This window comes from Schistocerca serialis, chromosome 4 (assembly GCF_023864345.2).
Source record: "Schistocerca serialis cubense isolate TAMUIC-IGC-003099 chromosome 4, iqSchSeri2.2, whole genome shotgun sequence".
NCBI lineage: Eukaryota > Metazoa > Arthropoda > Insecta > Orthoptera > Acrididae > Schistocerca > Schistocerca serialis.
Genome location: NC_064641.1, coordinates 732,332,212 through 732,359,593, shown reverse-complemented (window position 1 = coordinate 732,359,593; position 27,382 = coordinate 732,332,212). Strand labels below are relative to the sequence as shown.

Genomic DNA, 27,382 nt, shown 5'->3' with positions numbered 1-27,382 from the left:
TCATGTCTCACTATCAATCACTGCACGCACTATACACACATTGTTTCTTAACACGTCACTCACTACACACACTCTCTCTCTCTCTCTCTCTCTCTCTCTCTCTCTCTCTCTCTCTCTCTCTCTCTGGTGATCTCGGGGCCATTTTCTGTACTGCAACTTCCCATTTGGTATCCTGAAAAACTGAGTCAGCATCCCTCCATAGTGAGATGTTGAGCTCAGAAAGAAGAAGAGGTGTTAGTATTGTGCTATGCATAGCTTGCGGTAAGTATTTCTAGAAAGGAAAAAAGAAGGAAAAAGTGAAGGTGTTACTTGGAATGTTGGATGTTTTATTATTATTATTATTATTATTATTATTATTATTATTTGTACAACAATTTGTATCAAACCACTACTGTCTTTTATCTAAGTAATCCTTCAGTGTATAAAATGTATTGGATAACAGGTACTTTTTAGCTGCCTTTTTAAATAAGGGTATTTTTGCAATTTCTTTAATCTCTTTTCGTAATTTATTGTACAGTTTTATTCCTTCGTAGAAAATGCTATTTTGAGTTTTATGTTTATTTTTTCTTGGTAAGTGTACGTTGAGTCTATCTGTTGTTGCATGGTCATCGACGGAGCTGTTTGTGCAATGTTATTTTTGATATGTACAACTGACTGGTAAATGTATCCACATGGAGCAGTTAAAATCCCCAGTGTTTTGAACAGATCTTTACAATGAGCTCAACTAGAATTTTTTGTTATTATTCTTATGGTTCTTTTCTCGAGTTTGAAAATTGTGTTCATATTTTGTGCATTTGTTCCCCAAAAACTAATGCCATAACTAAGAATTGAGTGTACATATGAATAATATGTAATTAAAAGACACTGCATGCTACACACTGATGATAGGATTCTAAAGGCGTAACATGCTGATGACATTCTGTTTGCAAGTACCTCCGTATGTTGACACCACATCAACTGAGAATTAATATTCATTCCCAGAAATTTTTCATTTGTTACACAGTCTATAAAGGTTCCATCTACATTTAATTTAACATTGTCATTTTTCCTCTTCATACTGAAAATCATGAGATTAGTTTTCTTTATGTTCAATGTCACTTTATTGCTTATTGACCAATCATAAACTTCGTCGAGAGTTTCATTTGCTTTCTCGGCAAGGAGTTCTCTTGTTTTCTCAGTGACTATAATATTGCTGTCATCAGCGAAGAGAATTTTTTCACCATGAGTAACACTACTGGGAAAGCCTTTGATGTATATCAGGAACAGTATTGGTCCTAATATGTTACCTTGCGGAACCCCTATATTAATGTATTTTGGTTCTGATAAGTGTTTTACTAAATGTTTATCAAAAAACAAAGATGATGTGACTTACCAAACGAAAGCGCTGACAGGTCGAAAGACACACAAACAAACACAAACATACACACAAAATTCAAGCTTTCGCAACAAACTGTTGCCTCATCAGGAAAGAGGGAAGGAGAGGGAAAGACGAAAGGATGTGGGTTTAAAGGGAGAGGGTAAGGAGTCATTCCAATCCCGGGAGCGGAAAGACTTACCTTAGGGGGAAAAAAGGACGGGTATACACTCGCGCGCGCGCGCACACACACACACACACACACACACACACACACACACACACACACACACACACACACATATCCATTCATACATATACATGGTGTCTGTATATGTGTGGATGGATATGTGTGTGTGTGTGTGTGTGTGTGCGCGAGTGTATACCCGTCCTTTTTTCCCCCTAAGGTAAGTCTTTCCGCTCCCGGGATTGGAGTGACTCCTTACCCTCTCCCTTAAAACTCACATCCTTTCGTCTTTCCCTCTCCTTCCCTCTTTCCTGATGAGGCAACAGTTTGTTGCGAAAGCTTGAATTTTGTGTGTATGTTTGTGTGTCTTTCGACCTGCCAGCGCTTTCGTTTGGTAAGTCACATCATCTTTGTTTTTTAATAAATTTTTCCCACGTGGAATCTTTCCCTCTATTATATTACTAAATGTTTAGATCTATTTGAAGTATGTGTTATCTCTACTGTTGGTACCATATCTGTTAGGTATGATCGAAACCAGTCATTAGCTACCCCTCTTATTCCTAATGCTTCTGATTTATTTAATAGAATCTTGTAGTCGACTGTATCAAATGCCTTAAAAAGATCCAAAAATATGCCTGTGACACATTCATCTTTTTAACAGCTCTGGAAATGTCCCTGATGTGAAGGATTCGTTTATTATATTTGTTATGGAACGTTGTATAATCTCTATGCATTGTTTCAGTACACACATTGGTACTTCATCAAAAGCCTACTGACTTTTTATTTTTTAGTTTTTGTACAGTTTTATTGACTTCATTCTCTGTGGTTGGGAGTAACATCATTGTATTTAGTGCAACATTATTTACAGGTGTAATATTTGTTTGGGGGAATTTTTGCTGTAACTTCTCTGCAATACTAGAAAAATGCTCATTTACATATTTTGCTAAGTGTTGTGGATCATTTATTACCTTATCCTTCTCCCTTAGCAGTATGTTATTCTGCGTTTGTTTGCCTCTCCCCATTTCCTTTTTTATAACATCCCAGACTGCTTTGCTTTTATTCTCTGCATTATATGTTTTTTGTCATTAAATGACTTTTTTTGCAGCAATCAGCACCTTCTTCTAGATCTTTTTGTATCTGTGATAGAAATTTAAGAATTCTGGATCATTGCGGATCTTTTTCATGGAACTGAGGTGTTTAAGTGTTTGGGATGACTTCTTAATACCTGCTGTTATCTATCTGTTTTTGTGAGATGTTGATACAGACATGCATACTTTTGGAAAATGCCTTTTCAGAGTTCAATTTAAACAATGTGGAGAATTTAGAGAATTTCATATTCACATTGGTTTCCTTATATTCTTCATTCCAGCTTTGTTTTTCTAGTTCTTTTGAAAAATCTTTTATTTTGATTTCTGATATGTCATTTGTAGGCTTGTAGTTTAGGGAATGATTCGATGCCTGATTTTACTGTTGTTATTTGACAGTGATGGTCTGATAGTCCTAGACCTTTTATAGCTACATCATATTTTTCCCTGTCCATATTTGTGGCCACATGGTCAATTACTGATGAAGTCGTGGTCGTAACCCTTGTTGCACTATTGACAAATAGGGACATGCCAAAACTTTGAAGGATGTTTATGAAGGTGCCGCTGGATTCATTTATGATATTAGTGTTGATGTTAATGTCCCCACACAGAATTATGTCACCTTTGTGCTTGAGACTTTATCTAGAACTTCTGTTAACTTATTGAAAAAAGTGTCCACACTACCACTGGTAGATCTGTACATACACAAAATGATTAATTTCTTACTAATATCAAGCCCTGTTAATTCAATAGCTGATATTTCAAGGTGTTTGTCTTCTGTTACTGTACTGAGGCCTCGTCTTGTTTGAACTGTGTTCGTTTTCTGATATAAGTGTATGATCCTCCACCCCTTGAAGTAGTTCTGCAGTAAGAGTTTGCCTTTTTGTACAATGATAATACTACATGTTGGATTTTTGTGTCTCTGCACTAGTGCTCAGTAATACAAACTACACTGCAGTTCAGAGATTGGAGCTCAACTTGTAATAGCTATATTTTATTTTTTATTGATTGCATATTTTGATGGAAGATTGTTAAGTCTGTGAAATGCCCCATGTTACTCTTTCCAATGGTGTATTTTTCTTTGTGACATCTGGTATATGTGATATTTGAGGTGTTAAAATCTGTCTTGTGAGTGATTGTTTCAGTATTTTTTAAAGTGATGGAGATACTCTTTAGACAGGGGAACCTGCTGTCTGGATTTATCCTAAAAAAGGCCTACTTTTCCTACCTGTGACAACAGGTATTTGACCATGTGTGGCCCGAGATCCACCCCGTATACTTTCATGAATCAGCTGTACCAATCTTCCCTTCCCAGTCCTGTTTAGGTGTAGGCCATGCCTAGTGAAACCCCATCTGTTGATAGTCCAGACAGGCACCAGAGAAACCTGAGCAAAGGAGGCTGACCTCAGAGCCATCCCTAACCCCACATTGATTCACCTCACAGCTCCATCAAGGTGTGGTTGATCATGACGGGAACAGCTCATTGGTGCCATGAGTCAGGGAAGCTATCTTGTCCGGGTTACCACTTATGTCATATGCCCAATCCCTGTCCAAAATGTTTCCCGCTCCACCCACTATCACTACATGGTCCTCTTTTGTAAAGTCCTTACATAAAGACTCTAGGTCTTCTATCACATGACAGCCCTGCATTTGGCTTGAAGATACTGGTGGCCTGGTATGCTGCCCCTAAACTTTCCTGTAACTGAGGGCCTACACCTCGCCCATGGCTACTACCTAGCAGCAGCACTTTTAGCTGCAGCACTTTCTTCTTCCTAAGACTAATAGATGTTCAAGGATTTCTAGTAGGACTCATCTTTTTAACTTCTTGATTCTTTGCTCCTCTCACTATTCCATCTTCTAAGCTACCCATTCACTCTCCACTGTATTCCATTCCTCTATTGAAGTTAATAATTGCCTCATGCGCCCTCTTAGACTCTTGACAACCTGTGGTTCTTTCAACTTATCCAGGTCTCATCTACTTAATTTCCTAATTTTTTGCAATAATTGAGCTGAAACCGTCTGACGTCTCCAGATATCTTCCATGTATACAACCTTCTTTTGTGATTCTTATACCATGTGTTAGCAGTTATTAAATTATGTTCTGTGGAAAATTCTACAGGCAGCTTCCTTTTTCATTCCTTTCTCCCAGTCCATATTCACCTGCTTTTTTCTTCTCTTCCTTTTCTTACTATCGAACTCCAGTTCCACATCACAATTAAGTTTTTGTTTTTGTCTGCCTTAACTATCTGAATAATTTCTCATCATACATTTCTTCAATCCCTTCGTCTGCAGAACTATAGTTCAATTCTTTTATCTTGGCGGCTCGCGCATGTCCGCCCAGACGCGGGAGATTGCTGTGTTGCCAGTTGCACACGACGCACGCGCCAATAGAAGCAGCGCCATAGTATAGCATAGTTCGCAAGCTTACGTTTAGGGGGGACCGCGCAGTTCATGAAGTAAAGCCACCATGGCCGCATTAACCCTTTCGCTGCTACAAAGACGTGCTCCCTGCATTCCGCACTGTGCGCGATTTTGTCACTCCACTGCTCGCCTGTGCAGACACGTCGTGTTCTGACTGCTTTGACACTCTTATCATTCAATTCCACAAAAACTATTTGGCCCAAAAATTAGATTTTTACATGTCTTCTTGACTGATACCTTCCCCCCATAAATGACTTAATTTTGTTTCAATGTTCAATGTAGTTATTATGCAGCATTAAATATTGTAAACCATTGCACAAAATTTTGAAGAGTTTGCAGAGGTATAGCCGGCCGCGGTGGTCTAGCGGTTCTAAGCGCGCAGTCCGGAACCGCGCGACTGCTACGGTCGCAGGTTCGAATCCTGCCTCGGGCATGGATGTGTGTGTTGTCCTTAGGTTAGTTAGGTTTAAGTAGTTCTAAGTTCTAGGGGACTGATGACCACAGTAGTTAAGTCCCATAGTGCTCAGAGCCATTTGAACCATTTTTTTTGCAGAGGTATAAGTCCATAGAGTATACTTTCCGTATGGTCGATTTTAGTTGCCACAATGTTGAGAATGAAATGTGGACAAGATACCTAAATTTCATATAAAATTACTACATAATTACTGCATAATAACTGCGTTGAACATCGAAACAAAATTAAGTCATTTATGGGGGGAAGGTATCAGTCAAGAAGACGTGTAAAAATCAAATTTTTGGGCCAAATAGTTTTTGTGAAATCAAATGATAAGTGTGTCAAAGCAGTGGGAACACCATGGGTCTGTACAGGCGAGCATTGCAGTGATGACAAAATCGCGCACAGCGCGGAATGCGGGGATTACGTGTCTGCAGCAGCGAAAAGGTTAATGAAGAGACAAAGCACTAGAAATTTAAAAAAAAAATTGCATTCAAACGAATATAATTAGTGAAGTAAGGCACTTACATATTGTTTTTAAATAATGAAAATATTAAGCAGCACACAAGGTTTGAACTCACAACCTTTCTCGTAGAAGCCCAACACCTTAACCGTTACGCTAACGCAGCTCCTCTGACTACAGAACGCAATGAGGACTATAACATGTCACGCAAAATACTGACAAACACTGTTGGTATGACTATGAAGTACTCACGCTTCGTCGAAGTACAATAGGAAATAAACAATTACCGCTGTTCTTTATTGCGAAAAAGCAGTTCGTGAGATTGATACAAACACCTTTCCTTGCTATCGCCTGAATTAGGAGTCTTATTGCTTGTTTGGTTTAATTAATTAATAGAATATGAAGCAATTGGTATAAAGAATGCTTTTTCAAAACTTTCTATAAAAGAAAGTCTGCTATCAAGACATTGCTTATGTTCTATTACTTTATTTATGACTGAATGTTTCTAAAACTCAAGACACTCGTCCATGCTATGCACTGCAGTCGAGATCTGGCAACGTCGTTCTCTGTTCATTGACTGACTGTGTTTTGTGATGTCAGATGCGCAGAACGAACCTAAACTCGGCCGCCAACATAAATGATGCGCACTTTAGTTTGCATATAAACTGTAGGACTGTTGTGTGCATTGACTTTGTGTCTATCTCAGGTAAGATAATGTGTTCACTGTGCTGTTCATGGTAGTTACCCCATCTATTTGATTTTGTATTTATAGCCCTGTACTCACCTGACCATAAGTCCTATTCCTCCTGCGACTGAACTTTGCTAATTCTAACTATATCTAACTCCACACTATCCATTTCGCTTTTTAAATTTTTATCCCACCAGCCCGATTAAGAGATTTAACATTCCACAGCCCACCCTGTAGAATGCCAGATTTGTTTCTCCTATTGACGACATCCTCCTGACTAGTTCCCACCTGGAGATCTGAATGGGGACTATTTTATCTGTGGAATATTTTACCAAAGAAGATGCCATCAGCATTTAACCATACACTACAACTGCATACCCTCAGGAAAAAATATGGCTATAGTTTCCTCTTGCTTTCAGCCCACCTGCACAGAAAGGCCATGTTGGTTGATGTAGCAAGGCCAGATCAGTCAGTCATCAAGACTTTTCCCACCGACTCAGTCATCCAGACTGTTGCTACTGCAGCTACTGAAAAGGTTGTTGCCCCTCCTCAGGAAATGCATGTTTCTCTGGCCTCTCAACAGATACCCATTCTTTGTGGTTGCACTCACGGTACGGCTATCTGTATCATTGAGTTGAGACATGCAGTTGACCCCATCACGGCAAGGTCCCTGGTTCTTGGGGGGAGGTGGGGCAACACCCTTTATATATTCATAGAATTTATCATTATGCAGTGGTGCTGAACAGTCCTGTGTGGCCAAAAGAGTCTTCTAGTAGCATCCATATAAAAACTGACGTGTGGCTAGCATTCACAACTTGTGTAGAATTCCAAACTTGCTGAGGTCAATGTCCCGTGAGAGGGTTCAACAGCTTTTCCAGATGTTTTCAGAAATCATGACATGTGGCTAGCATTCACAACTTGTGTAGAATTCCAAACTTGCTGAGGTCAATGTCCCATGAGAGGGTTCAACAGCTTTTCCAGATGTTTTCGGAAATCATACATTGGTGAACATATTGTGCTTGTGGATATAGTATGAGGCTCACATTTTCATAAGACTATAGAGCCCCAGTCTTTTGGATAATATACTGAACATACTTTTGTCTAAGACTAAGAATTCAATAATTGAAAACTCTTGTTAACAGAATGACAAGAAATAGTGTTAACAGTAAATAGACCTAAGTTCTTCATGTTCATAAATGTAATTCTTATATGTTTCTCAAGCATAGTCATGTGATAATAAAAAAGTAGTAATAGATAAACAGCACCTACAACATTTAATATAAGTGAGGAAGTTGCAGATATTGTTTTAATATTAGTGTCTGCTAATTTTATTACATTAATTTGAGTAGGTGTAAGCAGAAATGAGATATAGCAATTTGGTGATAGTCAGTTGTTAACAAAATGTTCATAATTAGCTTATTTGGATTAAAGGAGACCACTCACTGAAAATCAGAAGCATGGTTGTGGTCAGGCTAGTATTGGGTGGACTGTGTGGAGGGGGACAAAGGTGAGAGGCAGGAGGACGGACTGGGATGGGTGGCTAGCAGCTTGGAGGGAGGAGGCCTATTTGCCAGCTACAGATTTGGTAAGATGGGGTGGCAAATATAGGGACTGTAACGATTGTAGCAGCCAGTGGAAAGCATTGTATACTGAAGGTGACATAAGTATCTGAAGTGGGAGGGGCTGGGTGGACAGTGGAAGAGGAAACTGGTGGTTGGATGGTGTGGGGATAGTGGGTTACCTGTGATTAAGGCCAGGATAACGACAGGAGCAGAGGATATGCCTTAAGGATAACTTCCATCTGCATAGTTCAGAGAACTCGATGGTGGAGGGAAGGATCCAGATGGCTTGGGTTGCGAAGCAGCCATTCAAATTGAGACTATTGAGCTCAGCTGCAACTTCGCTCTGAACTACAGTGTGTCAGTGGCCATTCATCCGGTTGACAGCTAGTTGGTAGTCATACCAACATAAAAAGCTGTGCAGTGTTTGTAGCATAGTTGTATATGACATGGCTTCTTACACAAGTGACCCACCTTCCGATGGGGTAGGAGAAGCATGTGACAGCACTGGAATAGGAGGTCTGGGTGGGTTGACTGGACAGGTCTCGAATCTTTGTGTGCCACAGGGTTATAATCCCTATGGCAAGAGTGTTGGGAGTGGGAATGGTAGAGGAATGGTCTAGGATGTTATGTAGGTTGGGTGGGTGACAGAACACCACTATAAGAGATGTGGAAAGGAACTTGGGTAGGATGTGTCTCATTTCAGGGCAAGATGAGAGAAAATCAAAGCCATGGCGAAGGTATGGTTCAGTTCTTCCAGTCCAGTGTGATGAGGGGGCACTTTTTCTTAGCTGAATCATGGAGTAGTGGGAGGATTGGGTGCATATCGGATATGGTGTGGGAAATCTGTTTGTGGATAAGGTTTGGAGGGTACTGCCTGTCTGTGAAGACCTCTGTGAGGCCTTCAGCATATTGGGCAAGGAAGTTCTCGTCACAGTAGATAAGTCATCCAAGGATAGCTACACTGTGTGATAGGGATTTTTGATGTGAAAGGTATGGCGATTGTAAAAATGCAGATGCTGTTGGTGGTTAGTGAGTTTAATGTGGACAGAGATATGGATGGAGCCATCAGAGAGTGGAAGTGGCAGGAAGGTGGCAGGTTAGTTAGAGGAGGACTTCGTGAAGAGGATGGGAGTAAAGGTGTTGAGGTTGTAAAGGTATGTGAATGGGTTGTTTTGATCCTGAGTCTAGATCATGAGGGTATCATCAGTGAACCTGAACCAGACTGAGGGTTGGGAGTTTTGGGAGGCTAGAAAGGTTTCCTCTAGATGGCCCATAAACGAGTTGGCATAGAAGGGTGTCATGTCCATTGCTGTGTCGCATCACCCAGTATCTCCCTGGACTGGAACAGTTGAACAATAGCTTTCACCAGTGCTTTGATTATCTCTCAACTTCCAGTGAAACGAGGGACATCCTAGCCAAAGACCCTTCCCTCCCCTCCTGAAGTGGTGCTGTGTCACTCATCCAACTGCGCAACATCCTAGTCCATCCCCATGCCACTCCAACCTAAACCCCTTATCACATGGATCATATCCCTGTGGCAGACCATGGTGCAGGACTTTTCTAACCCACCCATCCAGCATATCCTACTCCAATCCTGTCACAGAGTATATCCTATCCTATCAGAGGCTGAGTCACCTGTGAAATCAGCCATATCGTATCGAACTCTGCTGCAAACACTGCATAGCTTTTTATGTTGGTATGACTACTAACCAACTGTCCACCAGGATGAATGACCACTGCCAAGCTGTTGTTAAGAACAAAGTTGATCACCCACAACATGTGGCTGAATACGGCATGCTCAATTTCAATGGCTGCTTCACAACCTGAGCCATCTGGATACTTCCCTCCAGCACCAGGTTCTCTGAACTATGACATGCTCAATTTCAATGGCTGCTTCACAACCTGAGCCATCTGGATCCTTCTCTCCAGCACCAGGTTCTCTGAACTACGCAGGTGGGAGTTATCTTTACAACACTTCCTCCACTATTGACAGCTCAATGCCTGTGCTTTTGGGTGAGTGGTCTCCTTTAGTCCAAAAGTATTTGCTTTCTACAAGAACTTTCATACAACATTTATTTCTCATTACTTCTTGTATACCTTGACTTGTTCCACATCTCTGGAGGTTATCATCAATAGAGCAGTGGAGAAGTTGGTCTTCAGCAGCTTGGCTTTATTGAGGATTAAGCAGTTCTCCTTTTGTACTTCTTTAGTACTATTTGAGAGAGACTCTGAATGAATGGGTGCTCAACACCACTGGTGATTTGAGATTTTGATAATCATTTTCGCAGGTATTGTAAATTTGAAGCCATTGGAGAAGAATGATATTAATTCATTGAATGCATCCTTAAAGTTATTTTATATCCTCATGTTAAGTGTGTCAGTGCTTTCCACATCCATTTATGCAGTCGCTGGATTTGAATTACCTGTCCATTTGACAGACTTAATGATTAGGAGTCGTTTCCATGTATCCATTTCTACATGTTGGCCAATAGGCTGCAGGTAAAGTGCAAGTGATCGGTGAAAAGGGTTCTTGTATTCATGTTAATCTCTTTCCGTTGCTTTCTGCCCCACATAACTGTTCCAAATCCCAATTTTGTGGTCAGCCTTTTTTAAGTTTTCTCTAGCTTTTCCAAACTCTTTATGAGCAGATAGCAGAATGGCTCTTTCTGTAATGATGTGACTAGGTTTTTCTCCACTCTTTAAAAGCAAAATGACCGATGGCCTTTGTAGTCTGGTCCCTTCAACCCCCACAAACCAACCAACCTAAAAGCAAAACATGCTTTAAATTTCTGGAGTTATTCCTGCTAGTGTGAAGCTAGATAGTAGTTTAAAAGAAAGATGCAAGAAGAATGTGACCTTGTTCCCCTGAAGCACCTTCTTCACTTTAAGTTCACCATCAGTGGTGTGCCCATTTACAGTCTGATATTGTAGACATGCATTGTGTTTTCCATCTGTTGAAGTACTTTTCAGTTCAAAAGTTGTGTTGCTGGCAGATGATGGAGGACAGTCGCTTTAATGATACCAATTTATATTCAGGTCAGTAAAGCTGTTCCTTTTGTCAAATAAAATCAGTCATCAGGTGCACAAAAATTTTTATTTCACTTTAGCCGGATTAGGTTTCAACAGATTAATCTGTCTTCTTTAGAAATTTGGTACAGGCTTAAAGCATAAGTAAGCTGACATCAAATAAGAATCGGATGATAAAGATGAAGAATGTCTGAATTAATGAAACTATATGCAGACTGAGTTGGTCTGAATTGAGAAGTAATACAAATATCACTGCTCCTTAATTTTCTGAACCAAAAAATTGAAATATAAAGCAGAAAATGGATTCGTCACCCATTTAACTTCCCCTACTGGGTAAAAGCCTCCTGTTGACTCTCTCTCACATTACAGTCTTCTGCTACACTTGTCCACAGTACTTCTGATTTTGTTTTTCTTCTAATAATTCCTTTCATACATGTCTCCATATTTCATTGAGCAAAATTCAGTTAAAACTGGCAATGTGCAATGATTATAAAATTTCTGTTTCAGACACATGAGAAACTTACTATATTTGCCCAACTATAAGATGACCCATTTTTTTAGAGGCTCCTTGAATAAGTTTTATTTTTAACACATTTTTGACAAATCCAAATTACAGAATGTTTATTGATGTAAAGTATCTGCTTAAAAACTTAGCATTGTACCTACTCCAAACTTATGCCACTGATTGATTTTTTACGTTTTGATACTAAAAAAAGAAAGAAAATCAATAAAAATAAATGGTTTATTTTAATTTTTATCTTCACTTTTTGCTTATTATGTGTGCCAGTCTCATGCAGTATCATTATTTTGAATCATCATCATTATTGTCATCATAATCTAAGCCTACTGACATTTTCTTCCTTCCTGACCTGTTCCCATAAGTATGCCATCCTCTGAACCACCAGTAGCATTGAATATGCAGCCTTTTTTTTAATGGTCTTTTCATGATTGATTCACTTGATATTCATCATATTGCCTAACTCATCTTTGAACGTGCCCTCTTAGAATTTTAAAAGCGAATATCTCCTTAACACACATCACCACTCTTATGCATCTGCCACTGGAGTTGGTTGAGTTTCTCCATAATGCTTTCACACTTATTAAACATGTCCCACTCCTCACTGGATCTTCAAAACATCTGCTATAAATCTACCTTATTAAGGGTCTCTGGGTGGCAAGCAGTATTCAAGAATCAGTTTTGCAAGTGTTAGTCTCTCTTGCTTCATGGATGAGATAAATTTTCTGAATATTCTTCCAGTGGATCTCAGCCTGGCATTTGTTTGCTCTACAGTTAGTTTTATGTGTTCATTCCACTTTAGGTCTCTCTGACAGTTACTCCTAGGTATTTTAGGGTTTTTATTGTTTCCATTGATTTTTTGGCAGTACGAAATCAAACAGTAATGTATCTGTTTGCTAATTTGCATACATTGATTTACACATCAGCTGTCTGTCCCTGCATCAGTTATCGATCCTCTTTCCTGTCTCTCACTGCTATTCTATGACATTACAAACTTCCTATTGACAGCAGCATTGTCTGTGAACGCCCACATTGAGCTTACGGTGCTGTCTACTTGACCATTTATATATAGTGTAAACAATAACAATCCTACAGAACCTCTTGTGGGCACCCCTGAAATTACCCTTACATCTGTCAATTTCATCCCATTAAGAATAAGTTGTCTTCTTCTTCTTCCTTTTTTTTCCCAGGAAGTCCTGACTCCAGTCACATATCTAGTCTGCTACTTTGTAAGTTTGTATTTTATTCACTAAATTACAGTGTGAAACTGCATTGAATGCCTGCTGGAAGTCAAGGAACACAGTAATATCCTAGCCACTTTTTTCTACAGTGCTCTAGGTTTGAAAGATAAACAGTGAACTGTTTGCCACAACATATCTGTTTGTGGAACCTGTGTTGATTTTTATAGAGGAAATTTTTGTTCTCCAAAAATGTCATAATGTGTGAGCATAAACCACATTCCATAATTCTACAACTGACTGCCATCAGTGATCTTAGCCTACAGTTATGTATATTTGTCTGACAACCTTTCTAGAAAATGACCTGAACTTTTTACAAATTGCTTGGTACCCTTTGTTGCTCCAGTGACCTAAAGTTAATTACTTCTAGAAGTAAAGCAAGTTCTTTTGTGTTATATCTATAGAAATCCCTAAGTATCTCATCCTATCCAGTGACATTTCCACTATTCAGCTGATTTGGTTTATTTCTATTCCACAATCCCTTATCTCAGTATTTATAGTAAGGACATTCTGGCAGAAAATATATAAATTAGGAGTAGCAAAAGTGTTGAGTTGTCAACAGGTACACACCAAAGGGAATGAAAACTTTGATAGCTTTTGGAAGAAACCCTTTAGTTAGCTAGTTCACACACACACACACACACACACACACACACACACACACACACACACACTTACACACACCTACACTGCCACTGCCATCTACACACACAATACCGGATACCAGGATTTCTGTCCAGGCATGTGGTCTGCGGTGGGATAGGAGTTGTATCGGGGGAGGGGGAGATATAGCTATTAGTTAACAGCTCAAAGGAAGGCAGCAGGTGTGGTGGCTAGGAATGTGGGAGAGATGGCAGGTGCATGGGCTAGGCATGTGATACATGGGTACCAGAACCACTGAGATGCAGCACAGGAAAGGTGACATGGACTGGGAAGTGGTAACAGGACAAGCAACTGGGAAACTTAGATAGACGGTGGGGGACAGTTGTTTAGTGGACATTGAAGGCAGGAGAATTACGAGAGAAAAGGATGTCTTGCAAGGATAGTTCCCATGTACGTAGTTTAGAAAAGATGGTGCTTGGAGGAAGGATCCAGGTGGCATAGATTGTCTAACAGTCATTGAACATGAGCTTGTTGTGCCACTGGGTGGTCAACTTTGTGCTTGGCAACAGTTTGGCTGTGGCCATTCATTCTGGTGGACAGATGGTGGACTGTCATGCTGACATAAAGGGTTTTGCAGTGATTGCAGCAGAGTTGGTAAGTGACATCGCGGCTTTCACAGATGGCCCTGCCTCTGATGAGTTGGTATTAGATTAGATTAGATTTACTTTCATTCCAATTGATCCGTAGTGAGGAGGTCCTCCAGGATGTGGAACATGTCAGAAAAACAACAATACATGACAAATATTTAAACTAAAACAAATAAGCTAATGTACCATTCCACAGGTCCCAAGTGGAATGATCGTCATTTTTTAATGAACACTAAGAGTCATTTTACAAATACTATTGCACTGAATTTAAAATAAAAAAGTTTTATATTTATTTATAAGGTAAGAAACATGTAATACAACTACTGTAATACTTATTTACAATGAACACATTACTGCACTGAAATGGTGCAGAAGTTAGATTATACTTACACACACACACACACACACACACACACACACACACACACACACACACACACACACACACAAATTTTCAGTGAACACATTACTGCACTGAAATTGTGCAGAAGTTATGTTGTACTTATATACAAATCAGTTGGTTTTCCTCAGAAATTCATCAATGGAGTAGAAGGAGTTGGCCACCAATAAATCCTTTAGGCTTCTCTTAAACTGAATTTCATTGGTTGTTAAGCTTTTTATGGCTGCTGGCAAGTTATTGAAAATGTGTGTTCCTGAATAATGCACACCTTTTTGTACAAGACTAAGTGACTTTAAATCCTTGTGAAGATTATTCTTATTTCTAGTATTGATTCCATGAATTGAGCTGTTGGTTTGAAAAAGTGATATATTTTTAATGACAAATTTCATTAAGGAATAAATATATTGGGAAGCTGTAGTTAGTATCCCTAGTTCCCTAAACAGGCTTCTGCAGGATGTTCTTGAGTTCACACCACATATAATTCTTACTGCACGTTTTTGTGCCCGGAAAACTTTAGCTTGGCTTGATGAATTACCCCAGAAAATAATCCCATATGACATTATGGAATGAAAGTAAGCATAGTATGCCAGCTTTTTCATTTTTATATCCCCTATGTCTGACAAAATTCGCATTGCAAACAGAGATTTGTTAAGACGCTTCAGCAGTTCTGTGGTGTGCTCCTCCCAGTTGAATTTATTATCAAGCTGTAATCCCAAGAATTTAACACCGTCCACTTCTTCTATCTTCTTGTCATCATATGTTAGACATATACTCTTGGGACACCCCTTACAAGTTCTGAACTGCATGTAGTGTGTTTTTTCAAAGTTTAGTGACAAAGAATTGGCTAGGAACCAGTGATTAATGTCTACAAATATTTTATTGGCTGATCTTTCTAAGACTACACTTGATTTGCTATTTATTGCAATGTTTGTATCATCAGCAAACAAAACAAACTTGGCATCTGGTAATGTTACTGATGAAAGGTCATTGATATACACAAGAAAAAGTAAGGGCCCCAAAATGGAACCTTGTGGGACCCCACATGTAATTAGTTCCCAGTTGGATGATGCCTGATAGCTTGATACATGTCTCTTTCCTAATAACACCCTTTGTTTCCTGCCAGAGATATAAGATTTGAACCATTTTGCAGCATTTCCTGTTACACTATAATATTCTAGTTTACTTAAAAGGATATTGTGATTTACACAGTCAAATGCCTTTGACAGATCACAAAATATACCAGTTGCCTGCAATTTTTTGTCTAATGAATTAAGTACATTTTCACTGTAAGTGTAGATAGCCTTCTCAATATCAGAACCTTTTAGAAATCCAAACTGTGACTTTGACAGTATGTTATTTGAGATAAGATGGTTATAAAGACGACTGTACATTACTTTTTCGAAAATTTTTGAGAATGCTGGCAACAGTGAAATTGGACGGAAATTTGATGCTATTTCTTTATCTCCCTTCTTAAACAGTGGCTTAACTTCAGCATATTTCAGCCATTCGGGAAATATTCCACTGATAAACGACTGGTTACACAGATAGCTTAATATGTTACTTAGCTCAGAATCACATTCTTTAATTAACTTTGTTGATATTTCATCATACCCACTAGATGTTTTTGATTTTAAAGATTTTATGATGGACATTATTTCTGTTGGGGTAGTGAGGGTCAAATTCATATTATGGAAGTTACTTGAAATGTCTGGTCTAAGGTAATCCATAGCAGCATCTACCGAACCTGACAACCCCATCTTTTCAGTAACAGTTATAAAATGTTTGTTAAAAAGTTCTGCAACACTATACACATCTGTCACCAATGCATCATTTACTCTTAATGCTATTTGTTCCTCTTCATGTCTGGTTCTACCGGTCTCCTCCTTCACTATATCCCATATTGTCTTTATTTTGTTATCTGATATGACTATCTTTTCCTTGTAATATATTTGCTTTGACATCCGTATTACAGTCTTTAATATTTTGCAGTATTTCTTATAATGTGCTATAGCATCAACATTGGAAATGTTTCGGATTGACAGATACAGTTTTCTTTTTGTTTTACAAGATACCCCTATTCCTCGAGTAATCCATGGCTTCTTTGTAGACTTTGCTCTAACCTTGGTAAGTTTTGGGGGAAAGCAGTGTTCAAATAAGGTAAGCACTTTATTAGCAAAAATGTTATATTTTTCATTCATGCCATGAGCACTGTAAACATCAGTCCAGTGAATGTCTCTGAGGAGTGTCCTAAAATAATCAATTTTTGGCTTACTGATTACCCTCTTGAGCTCAGATTTAACAGATTTTATATCCTGTTCAGTATTAACATTTAACAGAAGGAACTGCATGTCATGGTCTGAGAGGCCATTGACTATTGGTTTTGTAATATAATTTTGTTCATTTGACTTTTCTATAAAGATATTATCAATGCCTGTTTGTGAGCAAGTGGTTATCCTAGTGGGGAACTTTACTGTGGGAATTAAGTTGAATGATAGTGTTACTAACTCAAATAGGTTCTTATTGGGAGAGTCTTTAATGAAATCTACATTGAAATCACCAGCAACCACTATTTCTTTGTTTTTGGTTGTTAAATGGGCCAGTACAGCTTCAAGGTGGTTTACAAACAGATTAAAGTTACCTGCAGGTGCTCGATATACACTTAATATTATGAAAGATTTTTTGTGAAAATCTAATTCTGTTGCACATGCTTCCATATGCTGTTCTAGGCAAAATTTATGAATGTCTATGTTCTTAAATTTATGACAGTTCCTGATGAATGTGGCAACTCCTCCTTTCTCCATTTCTGATCTACAATAGTGAGATGCTAACCTAAACCCTGTAACACTTAAAAGTTCTATACCAGTGGTCACATGATGTTCAGAGAGGCAGATTATGTCAGCTGGGTTTGAAGACTCTAATTCATCTATGCAGATAGTTAATTCATTAATTTTATTTCTCAGTCCTCGAATATTTTGATGCAATAAAGATAGCTGACATTTCACATTGACTGACTTAAAATTGGATGGAGTTAAAATATCTGCTGACAGTTGAAAATTCTTAACCAATGGCTGTTTATGTTGATGTAATAAGCTGGAATTATGTTTTTTGATTTCTTTCTCAAACTGAAGGTTTGTATAAGCCTGTGATAGGACTGGAGGCAGAAGTGCTGGGTGGTTGAATTGGGCAGCCTTGCATCTTGGTCTTCCACAGGGATTTGACCACTGTGGTAAGGGCTTGGGAATGGAAGTGGCATAGGGATGGACAGAGTTTTTATTCTCTTTGGTTTGTGCCTGTCGATAACTCAACACTTTTGCTATTCACTGAGTGGTCTCCTTTACTCCGACATTATCACAATATCAGTCATTTCAGCATTCTTGCAATGATTGAAAGGAGAACTAAATTACGATCTGCAGTGAAACAATTTCGGAAGTCCGAGTTCAGTACTTCTCCTTCTCTCTGTCATCTTCCATCTTGGAGGCAGTGTGGTTAGTGAGTGACTGACTATATGATTTTGATCTGCTTACTAATTGTACATACTATCAAAACTTCTTGGGATTTTTTAGTCAAATCAGTTATCATAATTTTACTTTTAGATTCATTTAACACTTCTTCCATTGCACTCTTATGCCCATTTTGGCCTCATTCAGGTTTTTGTGTCAAGTAGTTCATGACTTTCCTTAAATCTCTGATGCAATTGTGTTTTTTCTTTCATTGCAACTTTCTAAATTAACTACTGAGCCACAGTGCTTTCCTGCTTCTGAATGTTGCTCAGCACATATTGTTCTAAGACCCATTGTATGACGACACTTTTGAATTTTACTGATTTTTGCTCCACATCTTTGATCTCAGAGCTGAATATTTGCTGTTCACTACTTAGAGACTCTATGGTTTTTGTCCTGTCACTCTTACTGGGCAAGAATATTTTACTACCTTCTTTAACATTTCTTGTAACCCATTGATGCCATAACAGCTCTATGATCAATGATGCCCTCCTCTACATCAGCTGATTCAAAAAGCTTAGGTCTGTTAGTTATTTGGAGGTCTACAAGAAGAGGTTTTCTAACTATCTTCTTGAAAAACACTCTCATATGATCTCTTTCTCTGCCACCTATTTTAATTGCCTTACTTTCCTAGTCTGTAACTGCAAAACTGAATCACTCACTATTACAATAGTGTGATCAGGAAACTTGATGGCAGTGTTCTGCCCATTTCTCCTACGTGCTATGTTACTATAGCTCCTAAAGCAAGTGGTCTATAAAAATATACAATTATCAAGTTTCATTATGTCTCCTAGATCTGTTATCTAATGAATCAGTTGTAGTTTTATTAAGTGTTTTTAGAGGGTGCACTCTTAATGTTGAGTGTCAACAAGTTGTTAATCCTTCCATTACACTTGATGAGCGGTAGTTTACATCTTCTGATGTGATTGCCCCTCTGTAACATTTAAAGGTTCAGCTCTAGCCATATTTTGTGCTGTCAAGTGAACAAGAAAAGCTCTAACAACAGAGTGCAAAAAGTCACATATGTTTAGGTACTTTTCAATTGTAAACCAATAGATGCCTGTGCTTGATAAGAAGCAGCCCTAACAACAGAGTGCAAAAAGTCACATATGTTTAGGTACTTTTCAATTGCAAACCAATAGATGCCTGTGCTTGATAAGAAGCAGCAATTGTAAAAATATGGTTGGATTGTATAGTAGGTCTCAATTTCTGGATTATGACTACGTAAACATGGTGTTTCACAATTCATGTTACATACTTACACAGATTGTGGAGGAGACATAGTAGCTCAAGTTTTGCATTGGATCCAGTGTCCAGAAATGTCATACAAAGACACTACAGAGCATTGGAGTTATAGGCAGCAACGCTTGTAAATGTACTATATACAAGGTAATTCTGTGATGATCTTACAGACTCTCAAAGATGATGGAGAAAGATAAATGTATCAATTTGAGATAAGGTTCTCCACACTGGGAACGAACGCGTCAGAATTTATAAGCTAAAACCATTCTTACACCTCTGACAGTGGAGTACATGTACTGGTACTATTGTTGCTAAGACTGTAGGGTAGGAAACTTTCAGAGGTGGTAGTTTGGATCCAAACAAGAAAAAAATGTCTAGTAGTTATGGGCTTCAAATTGCGTACCTTAAATGTTACAAGAACTTGTTCAATAGAGGAGATGTGTTTCACACTAGCAAAGATGAACAAGTGCTCGTAGCTCTTCAGGTATGCTTTTTATAGACCATATTTACTAGACATTTTTTCTTGTCTTGGTCCATACTACCACCTCTGAAAGTTGCATACCCTACATAATTAGCAACAACAGTACCGTTACATGTACAGAGGTATCAAAATGTAAAATGTAACTTTCAATTTGTTCATTTCTGAACCAGGAACCCTTGCATCAAATTGATACATACCAATTTATCTGCAGGTGGACGGTTGTTTGATACCTGCCTGCCATTCACGTAACGTATCTGTGGTGTACAAGTGGCCACCTTTGGATTATACCCTTCTATTCATCCTGTTTGTAAAGCCTTTCTTTTGTGTTATCTGATAGACTTGTTGAAAAGGAAGTTTTAGGTTGTGGAGGAAAAAAGTATTTCCTGTCACACAGCCATGAGAAATTGGTCCAGATGGGAAAAAAGGCAGGCCACTTCACAGAGCTGGTATTTATGAATTAGTTATCGCAACCAAATATTGCGAAGAGTAAATGTAGCAACTTACCAAACAATGAGGCATTCAATGGTTCATAGTCACACATACAAGACTGAAAAATTACTAAGATATCTCTCTCTCTCTCTCTCTCTCTCTCTCTCTCTCTCTCTCTCTCTGTGTGTGTGTGTGTGTGTGTGTGTGTGTGTGTGTGTGTGTGTGTGCGTGCGTGCTTGCACTGTTTATATCCGACCTAGGGTTTTGCAGTGCAGTATAATAGTCACCATACTTCAGATATGTTGACATTCACGTTGCTTCCACCATAAGAGTAATAATGTTTCCATTTCATTGAGCACATCACTCATAGTAAACAGTAAATAATATAAAGTTCGTGTTGATTAATTCGAAGAAATAGGTGTGTTTTGCACAAAGCAATGAGCAAACTTAAAGCTGCCATGCAAACATGATAAAATGAAGTCAGTTATTTTGTGAGAATTTCTGTGACAGTATTTGTGACATCTTCTTTGTGAAATGTTCTTACTGTTATTTTTGCAATAATCAGTTAAAAAATGAAACCTCCAGCTAGGAATGCATGCACCAGCCCTCTCATTCAGGGATACTACTCAATATTGAATACCGTATTTACTCGAATCTAAGCCGCACTCGAATCTAAGCCGCACCCGAAAAATGAGACTCGAAATCAAGGAAAACAATTTTTCCCGAATCTAAGCTGCTCCCAAAATTTGAGACTCGAAATTCAAGGTGAGAGAAAAGTTTTAGACCGCCCCTCCAAATCGAAAAACAGTTGGTCCATTGTAACGTGAAACACAATTGAGGTCGAATGGATGAAGATACAGCTACAGTAGTTTGGTTCGAGTCGTAAGCTTAACAGTTAAGCTTTACCAGGTAGCCATTGCTATGTCAGGCGCTCCGTCCGTAGTTATACGAGTACCCTTCCTTTTTCGTGTGCTTCGTCTGGTTTGAATCGATTGCTTATTTTGCTTTGATCTGATAAGTGCTGTTCTCTTTGTTATAGGTGTTTATGTCACTCTAAGCTGAAAATGCATTATTGTACTGTGTCATGCATTGTTTGTTACATTCTGATAATGCGTGTTTACGACCTGTCGCCGCTCGCGGCAAGGCTTGCTTTTGTGCGCGCTACCGCGGCTTACAATTAAAAAAAAAAAAAGTAAAAAAAAAAAGAGAGGAATTGTCTCATAAGTGAAACAATGGCGAGAGTCTGCTATTTCTTGTTACTTAAACTGCTGCTTTCTTTGATAATGATCAACAAGAACCAAATAACAGACTGCGTATGATAGATGTTCTGAACGAGAGTTTATCGAAAAATTTTCTCTGTTTGAAAATCTTTGCAGACGACTTCTTTAGTACATTACATTCTGCACAGAAATTAGGGTCATCTTAGATTTAAAAATCTAGTCAGTTGCCGTGCTTAGTTTCTGACTGTATCACTATTCAGCATAAGAATAATACGAATATAAACATGATATGATATGTATATTCTTCTGCATTTGCTGTTCTAGTTTCGTAGTTTATTAGGCAGACAGGATTTAAATGAAATAGCAGCAAACACGAAAGAATACAATGCATAATGTTTACATTCTTCTACCTTTTAATTTAGTTACTGACGCAGAGGTTTTGGCGCCAGTATTTATCTTTGTGCCTGCAAAGCATACCTGTCTAGCGCGACATATATTTGACGGCAGAAGTTAGTTGTGGCGACACCTACCAACATTTTTCAGAACTTCCGCTTACTTTGCACTCGATTCTAAGCCGTAGGCGGTTTTTTGGATTACAAGTTTTTTGGATTACAAAAACCGGAAAAAAATTGCGGCTTAGATTCGAGTAAATACGGTATGTACAAGTACCATCAAATAGGGTCAAATTGGCAGGTTTTGGACTTTAAACATAAGTGTTTCTGAAACCAATAAAATTAATATATTTATTTTTCTTTCAGAGCATGAATATTGAGCTATAATAACAAAATTTTTGGTCTTTATTACCTTTTGCTCTGACAGGTTGGAAAATTTGAAAAAAAACTGCATTTGGCCGATTGTCTGTTATGTGATAATTGTGAATTGTTTATGACTCTGGTGACTTTAATTGTTCTTAAGCTGTATCAGTAATTGAGCGAAAAATATAGCATAATAATGAAATTTTAGTACTAATTTCGGAGTAACACACAAAGAAAGTGTAAGGAGAAAATGTGATCCCAACTTTGCTTTATGAAATTCTGAAAAAACTGTGTCTTCATTGTACGCTAAATCATGACATGTCAACTTCAGAAGAAAAATCCCCCCTTCATCCAAGTATTGGGTTTGATATTTTTTTTTACATCAACTGAAATCTCACTAGTGTCTGTATCATCATATACAGGCTACACAAAATGCGACTCATTTCTATAAAGGAATGTATCATCTAGCTGCCATCAACATTTCAGAAGAACTTTCTCCCCGTGGTGTTTCACCGTCTTCTTGGAGCAGTATTGAACTAGCACCCATTCAGATCGATTTGGAGTTTTGATCTGGAAAGAATAGAGAAGAAGAATGAAAATCTAATGAAATTTTTATAAGCAAAGATAAGATAGTTACATACAGCCACCTCTCATACTTCATTATCAGTTTCATCATCTCCGTCAGAGCTGGAAGACTAGCCCTGACACAAGTTCCTTCAACCCTTCTCGGTAGCTGAAGTACCACCTTTGGACTCATGGATCCGTTTTCCACTGGAGTGTCCTTATTTGCAATAGATCTTTCTGGAATTATGTTCAGTTTCTTCTGTTTCACTGATGTGGTGCTCCTCTTGTTACTCTGTCTCAGTTCCTTCACTCTTCAACTAGTGTAGTGTTAACTACATTCTTTTCATCTACATCATTGTTATTAGGATCAGTGCCATGTAGTACTGGAAATCTCTGTATTAAGTGGGTGAATACCACAAACTGAAAACCCACTTACGGCATTCTTCTTAATTCTAATTTCTCCTGCATGCAAAAGTCCCTTTTCAGTGGCCAGTAAAGCTGGACTTAATTTGTTCCAGTCTGTTACACTTGCTCTCCAGCATTTCGTGAGAGATACAAAGAACAAAATGTCCAGAGGTTGACAGAGATGTGTTGCATTAGGTGGCAAACATGCAAATACTACATTATGTTCTTCGTAGGATTTCTACATATCGCCAATAAAATTTGATGGCAGATTATTAAAACTTTTCATCTCTCAATTAATTTTGCATGAGGCAAAAATACTTTCTGGAACCAGTGAATGAAAGTGAGAGTTAAACTAACAATGATTGGTATGAAAAGTAACATGACCCTTTTGAGCAGCATTGCTTTGTGCAGAATACATCACCTTTTGGACTTCCTTCACGCCAGGAATCCCACATATTGGCTGCCTTATATACACCGTGAGGCAGCAATGTTTCACCTGCTGCTAATATGCATGTCATAATAGTTACCAAGCTCTGAGTGGTTCACTAGATTGTCAGGATATTTGACAGCTCTTCTGAAAATAAATTTCTTTTTTCTGGGGTCATAATTCTCAACAAAGTTAAAAATGGCATTGGAACTCACCTCATCCAGTGTTTCTGTAAGTTTGTAATGGAAATCTGACAATGACTGGTCCACTACAGCTGTAGCCCTCTTTTCCTCAGGTTGCAAAATTGTGAAATCCCATCAGTAGAGCCTTCACTTCTTTTGCTCTAGAAACTGGCTGACAATCTTCTGTTTTATCAGAGTTCCTTTGGAAATTTTATACACTATGCTAGCCTAGTTAATATTTATTTTTCCATTTAAAATTTCTGTGAGACACAGTTCTAAGATTTCCATGCTATATTTCTTCAATTTACATGATTTACATTTGGACATACATGGCATTTTCTCACTATAAACTCTTACAATGCCAATTGTTTGTGGCAAATTCATAACTTAACACACAGACAATTGCAACAATGTCTTCCTCACTCCACCACTAGGCTGTTATAGACAGTTGTTACTGCATCCACTGTGTGACATTGTTGCTACATTTGTTATGTTACATTCTTGACACATTCATGAATGTTTCTTCACAAAAGACCAGCCTGAGAAAAGATGGTCAAATTCATCGTGTTTCTCATGTGATCAACTTCACCCTGATTTCACCAAGAATTTGCTAAGTTTTATTTATGTGACTATAAAAGGGTAAGTATAATAGATTAACCTTTATTATTACTCTGCTTGCCATTGGCAAGGGTCAAAGCACAACATACATACCATGAGAAACATCATGAGTTATTTTGTGTCAGTCACATGCATAAAAATCTCCAGTCATTAAAAAGGTTTAAAAAAACAGTCCATCTGCCGACAATTAGTATTCAGAAAGAGGTTAGGAATGCTATATGTTTAGCCACTGCACAATTACGAACTTTTGAACAGTAAGTATAATAACTAAAATAAAAGAATTTTCATTATCAATATGTAGTTGTTTAAAATAAAATATTTTTGAACTTTTCGGTCAACTCATGCCAGTGATCAACTTCACTGTGGCAACAAAAGTGTGTTACATATTGTATAGTGTGTGTTCACAGGCACAGTTTCATAAAGATCGTATCCACAAAATTTAACAAATATTCTTTGTTACATCATGAGTATATTCAAAGATAACTAGAAAGCTCAAAATGACATGTGCAAAGTGACCCAGCATGCACAGGAACTGGAATATTGTCTGTGATTAATGTACCTTCTTTTCTTTCTCTGTGGCCCCTTCCCCCCCCCCCCCCCCCCCCCCTTTTTTTCCCTCCAACACCAGTTCATTTTCTCCTCAAAATTAATGTTATTATGTAAATCAAATGTTTTGTGTGTCACACAGCACTACACAATATATTATATCGACTATAGTTTCTGATCATTGTTTATTTCCTGTGTGTATTCAATGATGATCAGATTCTCATGCCTCATTTCTATGCATTTTGTTGTCTAAGGCCCCTTATAGTGAACCTTTATCTTAGCTTGCTGGTAGATAGATCATTGATGATTTTCTTTGTTGTGCCATGTATATATTTTCACCAAGCATTTAATTTTTTTCTTGTTAATAGTTTATATGTTAGTAGGTAGTTATGTCCCAAAGCTAATTTTTAATAAGATGATCATTTGAGCAATTTGTATCTTAACAGGGACTTCAGTACTGCCAAGTGTTTTGCCATGTGTGTTTCTTTCCTCGTCTGCAAGACTTCATTATGAACCAGGACTGGAATGATCCAAAGTCTAAGCTACAACAGTGTTGTCTCACCTTACGCACCATGGAGGGAGGGGAGCCTGATATTCCTCTTTACAAGTAATAATATTTTATTATTTTGCTTAGAAAAATTATTTTCGTGTACAACGAGTTTTAGTGCCCTTTTTATCCTCATGATCTTTTGTTTCTCTACTGCTTTCATTTCATATGTGTCTACTGAACAATTTGATTATTCCATAAGAAATGGCACAGTGCTTCAGCTGAAATGGCCATATTTAAAAAGCGGTTTCCTTAGTTAGTTTTGGCACATGTTGAAATCAGATATTGAAAATAGCTGCACAGTAAGGGAAAATTTAGCTGTTTTAGGAAGCTTTAGCTCAAGTCAAGAAAGGATGAGAAGTGAAGTCCATTAAAATTCATGAGTCAGAATATAAGATAGTGGTTAGCTGTTATGGTTGTAATATAACAGAAAATTTCTTTGGAGCTTGAAGAAATATTATGTGAGGACACGACAGTCCATCACAGATAAAGAGGAAAATAAAAGTATCATAATGATAGGCATAGTGCAGTGTCTTTGATTAAAAACCAAGAGTTATGGATTCAGTGTTCAAACCCAGCACTGCTTACATTCTAAATAAATGTCATCAGCTATGACAGCTAAAGATGTCCGGTATAAGGAGTCACCCTGATTCTGCCAACAATCATCTCTAAAGAGGGTGGAGAAGTGAACAGAGGTTAAGTGCACATTCTTGTCCAGGTGGGAAACTGTCCCTAAAGGCAGAAGAATTGACAGAAGGTAATGGAAACCAGTGCATTAAAGAGACATAATGTGTATTCACCGGAAATGTGGCCTTTAACTTAGAAAGTATTATGTTGATCCTTCCATTGCCAAAAGATTCCAGATTAGTACTATGTTAGAATCCCTAAGTGAGGACTGATGAGGGGAAGTTTGAAAGCATCGCAAGGAAGTTATTTGGAGTTTTCTATATGCTGAATCTCTTTTACCACCAATCATTTCTGTGCGTTGTAAAGTGGAATGTCATAAATCTGAAAATGGTAGGAAAAACAGAAATGCAAAGGTTAAAGTTAAATGTATGATGAGTAAGAAAAGTGAAACAGAAAAAATATATCTGCGGAGATAAATAGAGTAATATACGTAGTATCAGAAAATGATATAAGGGTAATATAATTTTTTATTAATAGAAATGTAGAGCAAAGGGTGAATTAATGTGAGCAATTCAGTGATAGGATTATTCAAATGAGAATTGAAACCAGTTAACATCAATTATACTGTAGCAACAAACAGAAGATGATGAGAGAGTATAGAAAGGAGATAAACAAGTAACTTAGTATGTAAAGGGAGATGAGACTCCAGGTATCAAGGGGGATTGGAATGCTATAGTGAGTGAAGGAATAGAATACTATATTATGGGGGAATAGGGGATCAGCAACAGAAATGAGAGAGGAGAAAGACTCCTTGAGTTCTGCAATAAAGTTCAGCAAGTAACAGCAAATACACTGTTCAAAAACCATGAGAGGTGGTGTACTTAGATAGACTCAGAGAGACATAAAAATACCTGCTAGATGAGATCCTGTTGAGACAGATATTATGAAATCAGATATTACATTGTAAGGCTTACCCAGTAGCTGAAACAAACTCGGATATTAATTTGATAATAATGAAGAGAAGGCTGAAGGATAAGAGACTCATCAAGAACAATGAACACACAAAGAAGTGCAATACTGAAGTACTGAGTAGTGATTCTGTGTGTTCATAGTTCTTGGAGGCTGTGGACACTGTTATACTGACTACCATAATAGTTCAGTTGAGAAGTAATGGACATCTCTAAAAAGGGTAA

General features: G+C 38.0%; 1 protein-coding gene across 6 annotated transcripts in view; it reads left to right on the top strand.

Moving 5' to 3' along the window:
• LOC126473250 (ribonuclease 3) overlaps positions 1–27,382 on the top strand; it is a 313,037-nt gene that overhangs the window by 164,082 nt on the left and 121,573 nt on the right. For all 6 annotated transcript variants that reach the window (XR_007586426.1, XR_007586425.1, XM_050100177.1 and 3 more), the window contains one exon: positions 25,462–25,622. Coding sequence is in view for 4 of the 6 variants with exons in the window: in XM_050100177.1 (XP_049956134.1) it covers positions 25,462–25,622 (161 nt within the window). In the remaining 2 variants the exon portion in view is untranslated. The remainder of the gene's footprint in view (positions 1–25,461; positions 25,623–27,382) is intronic.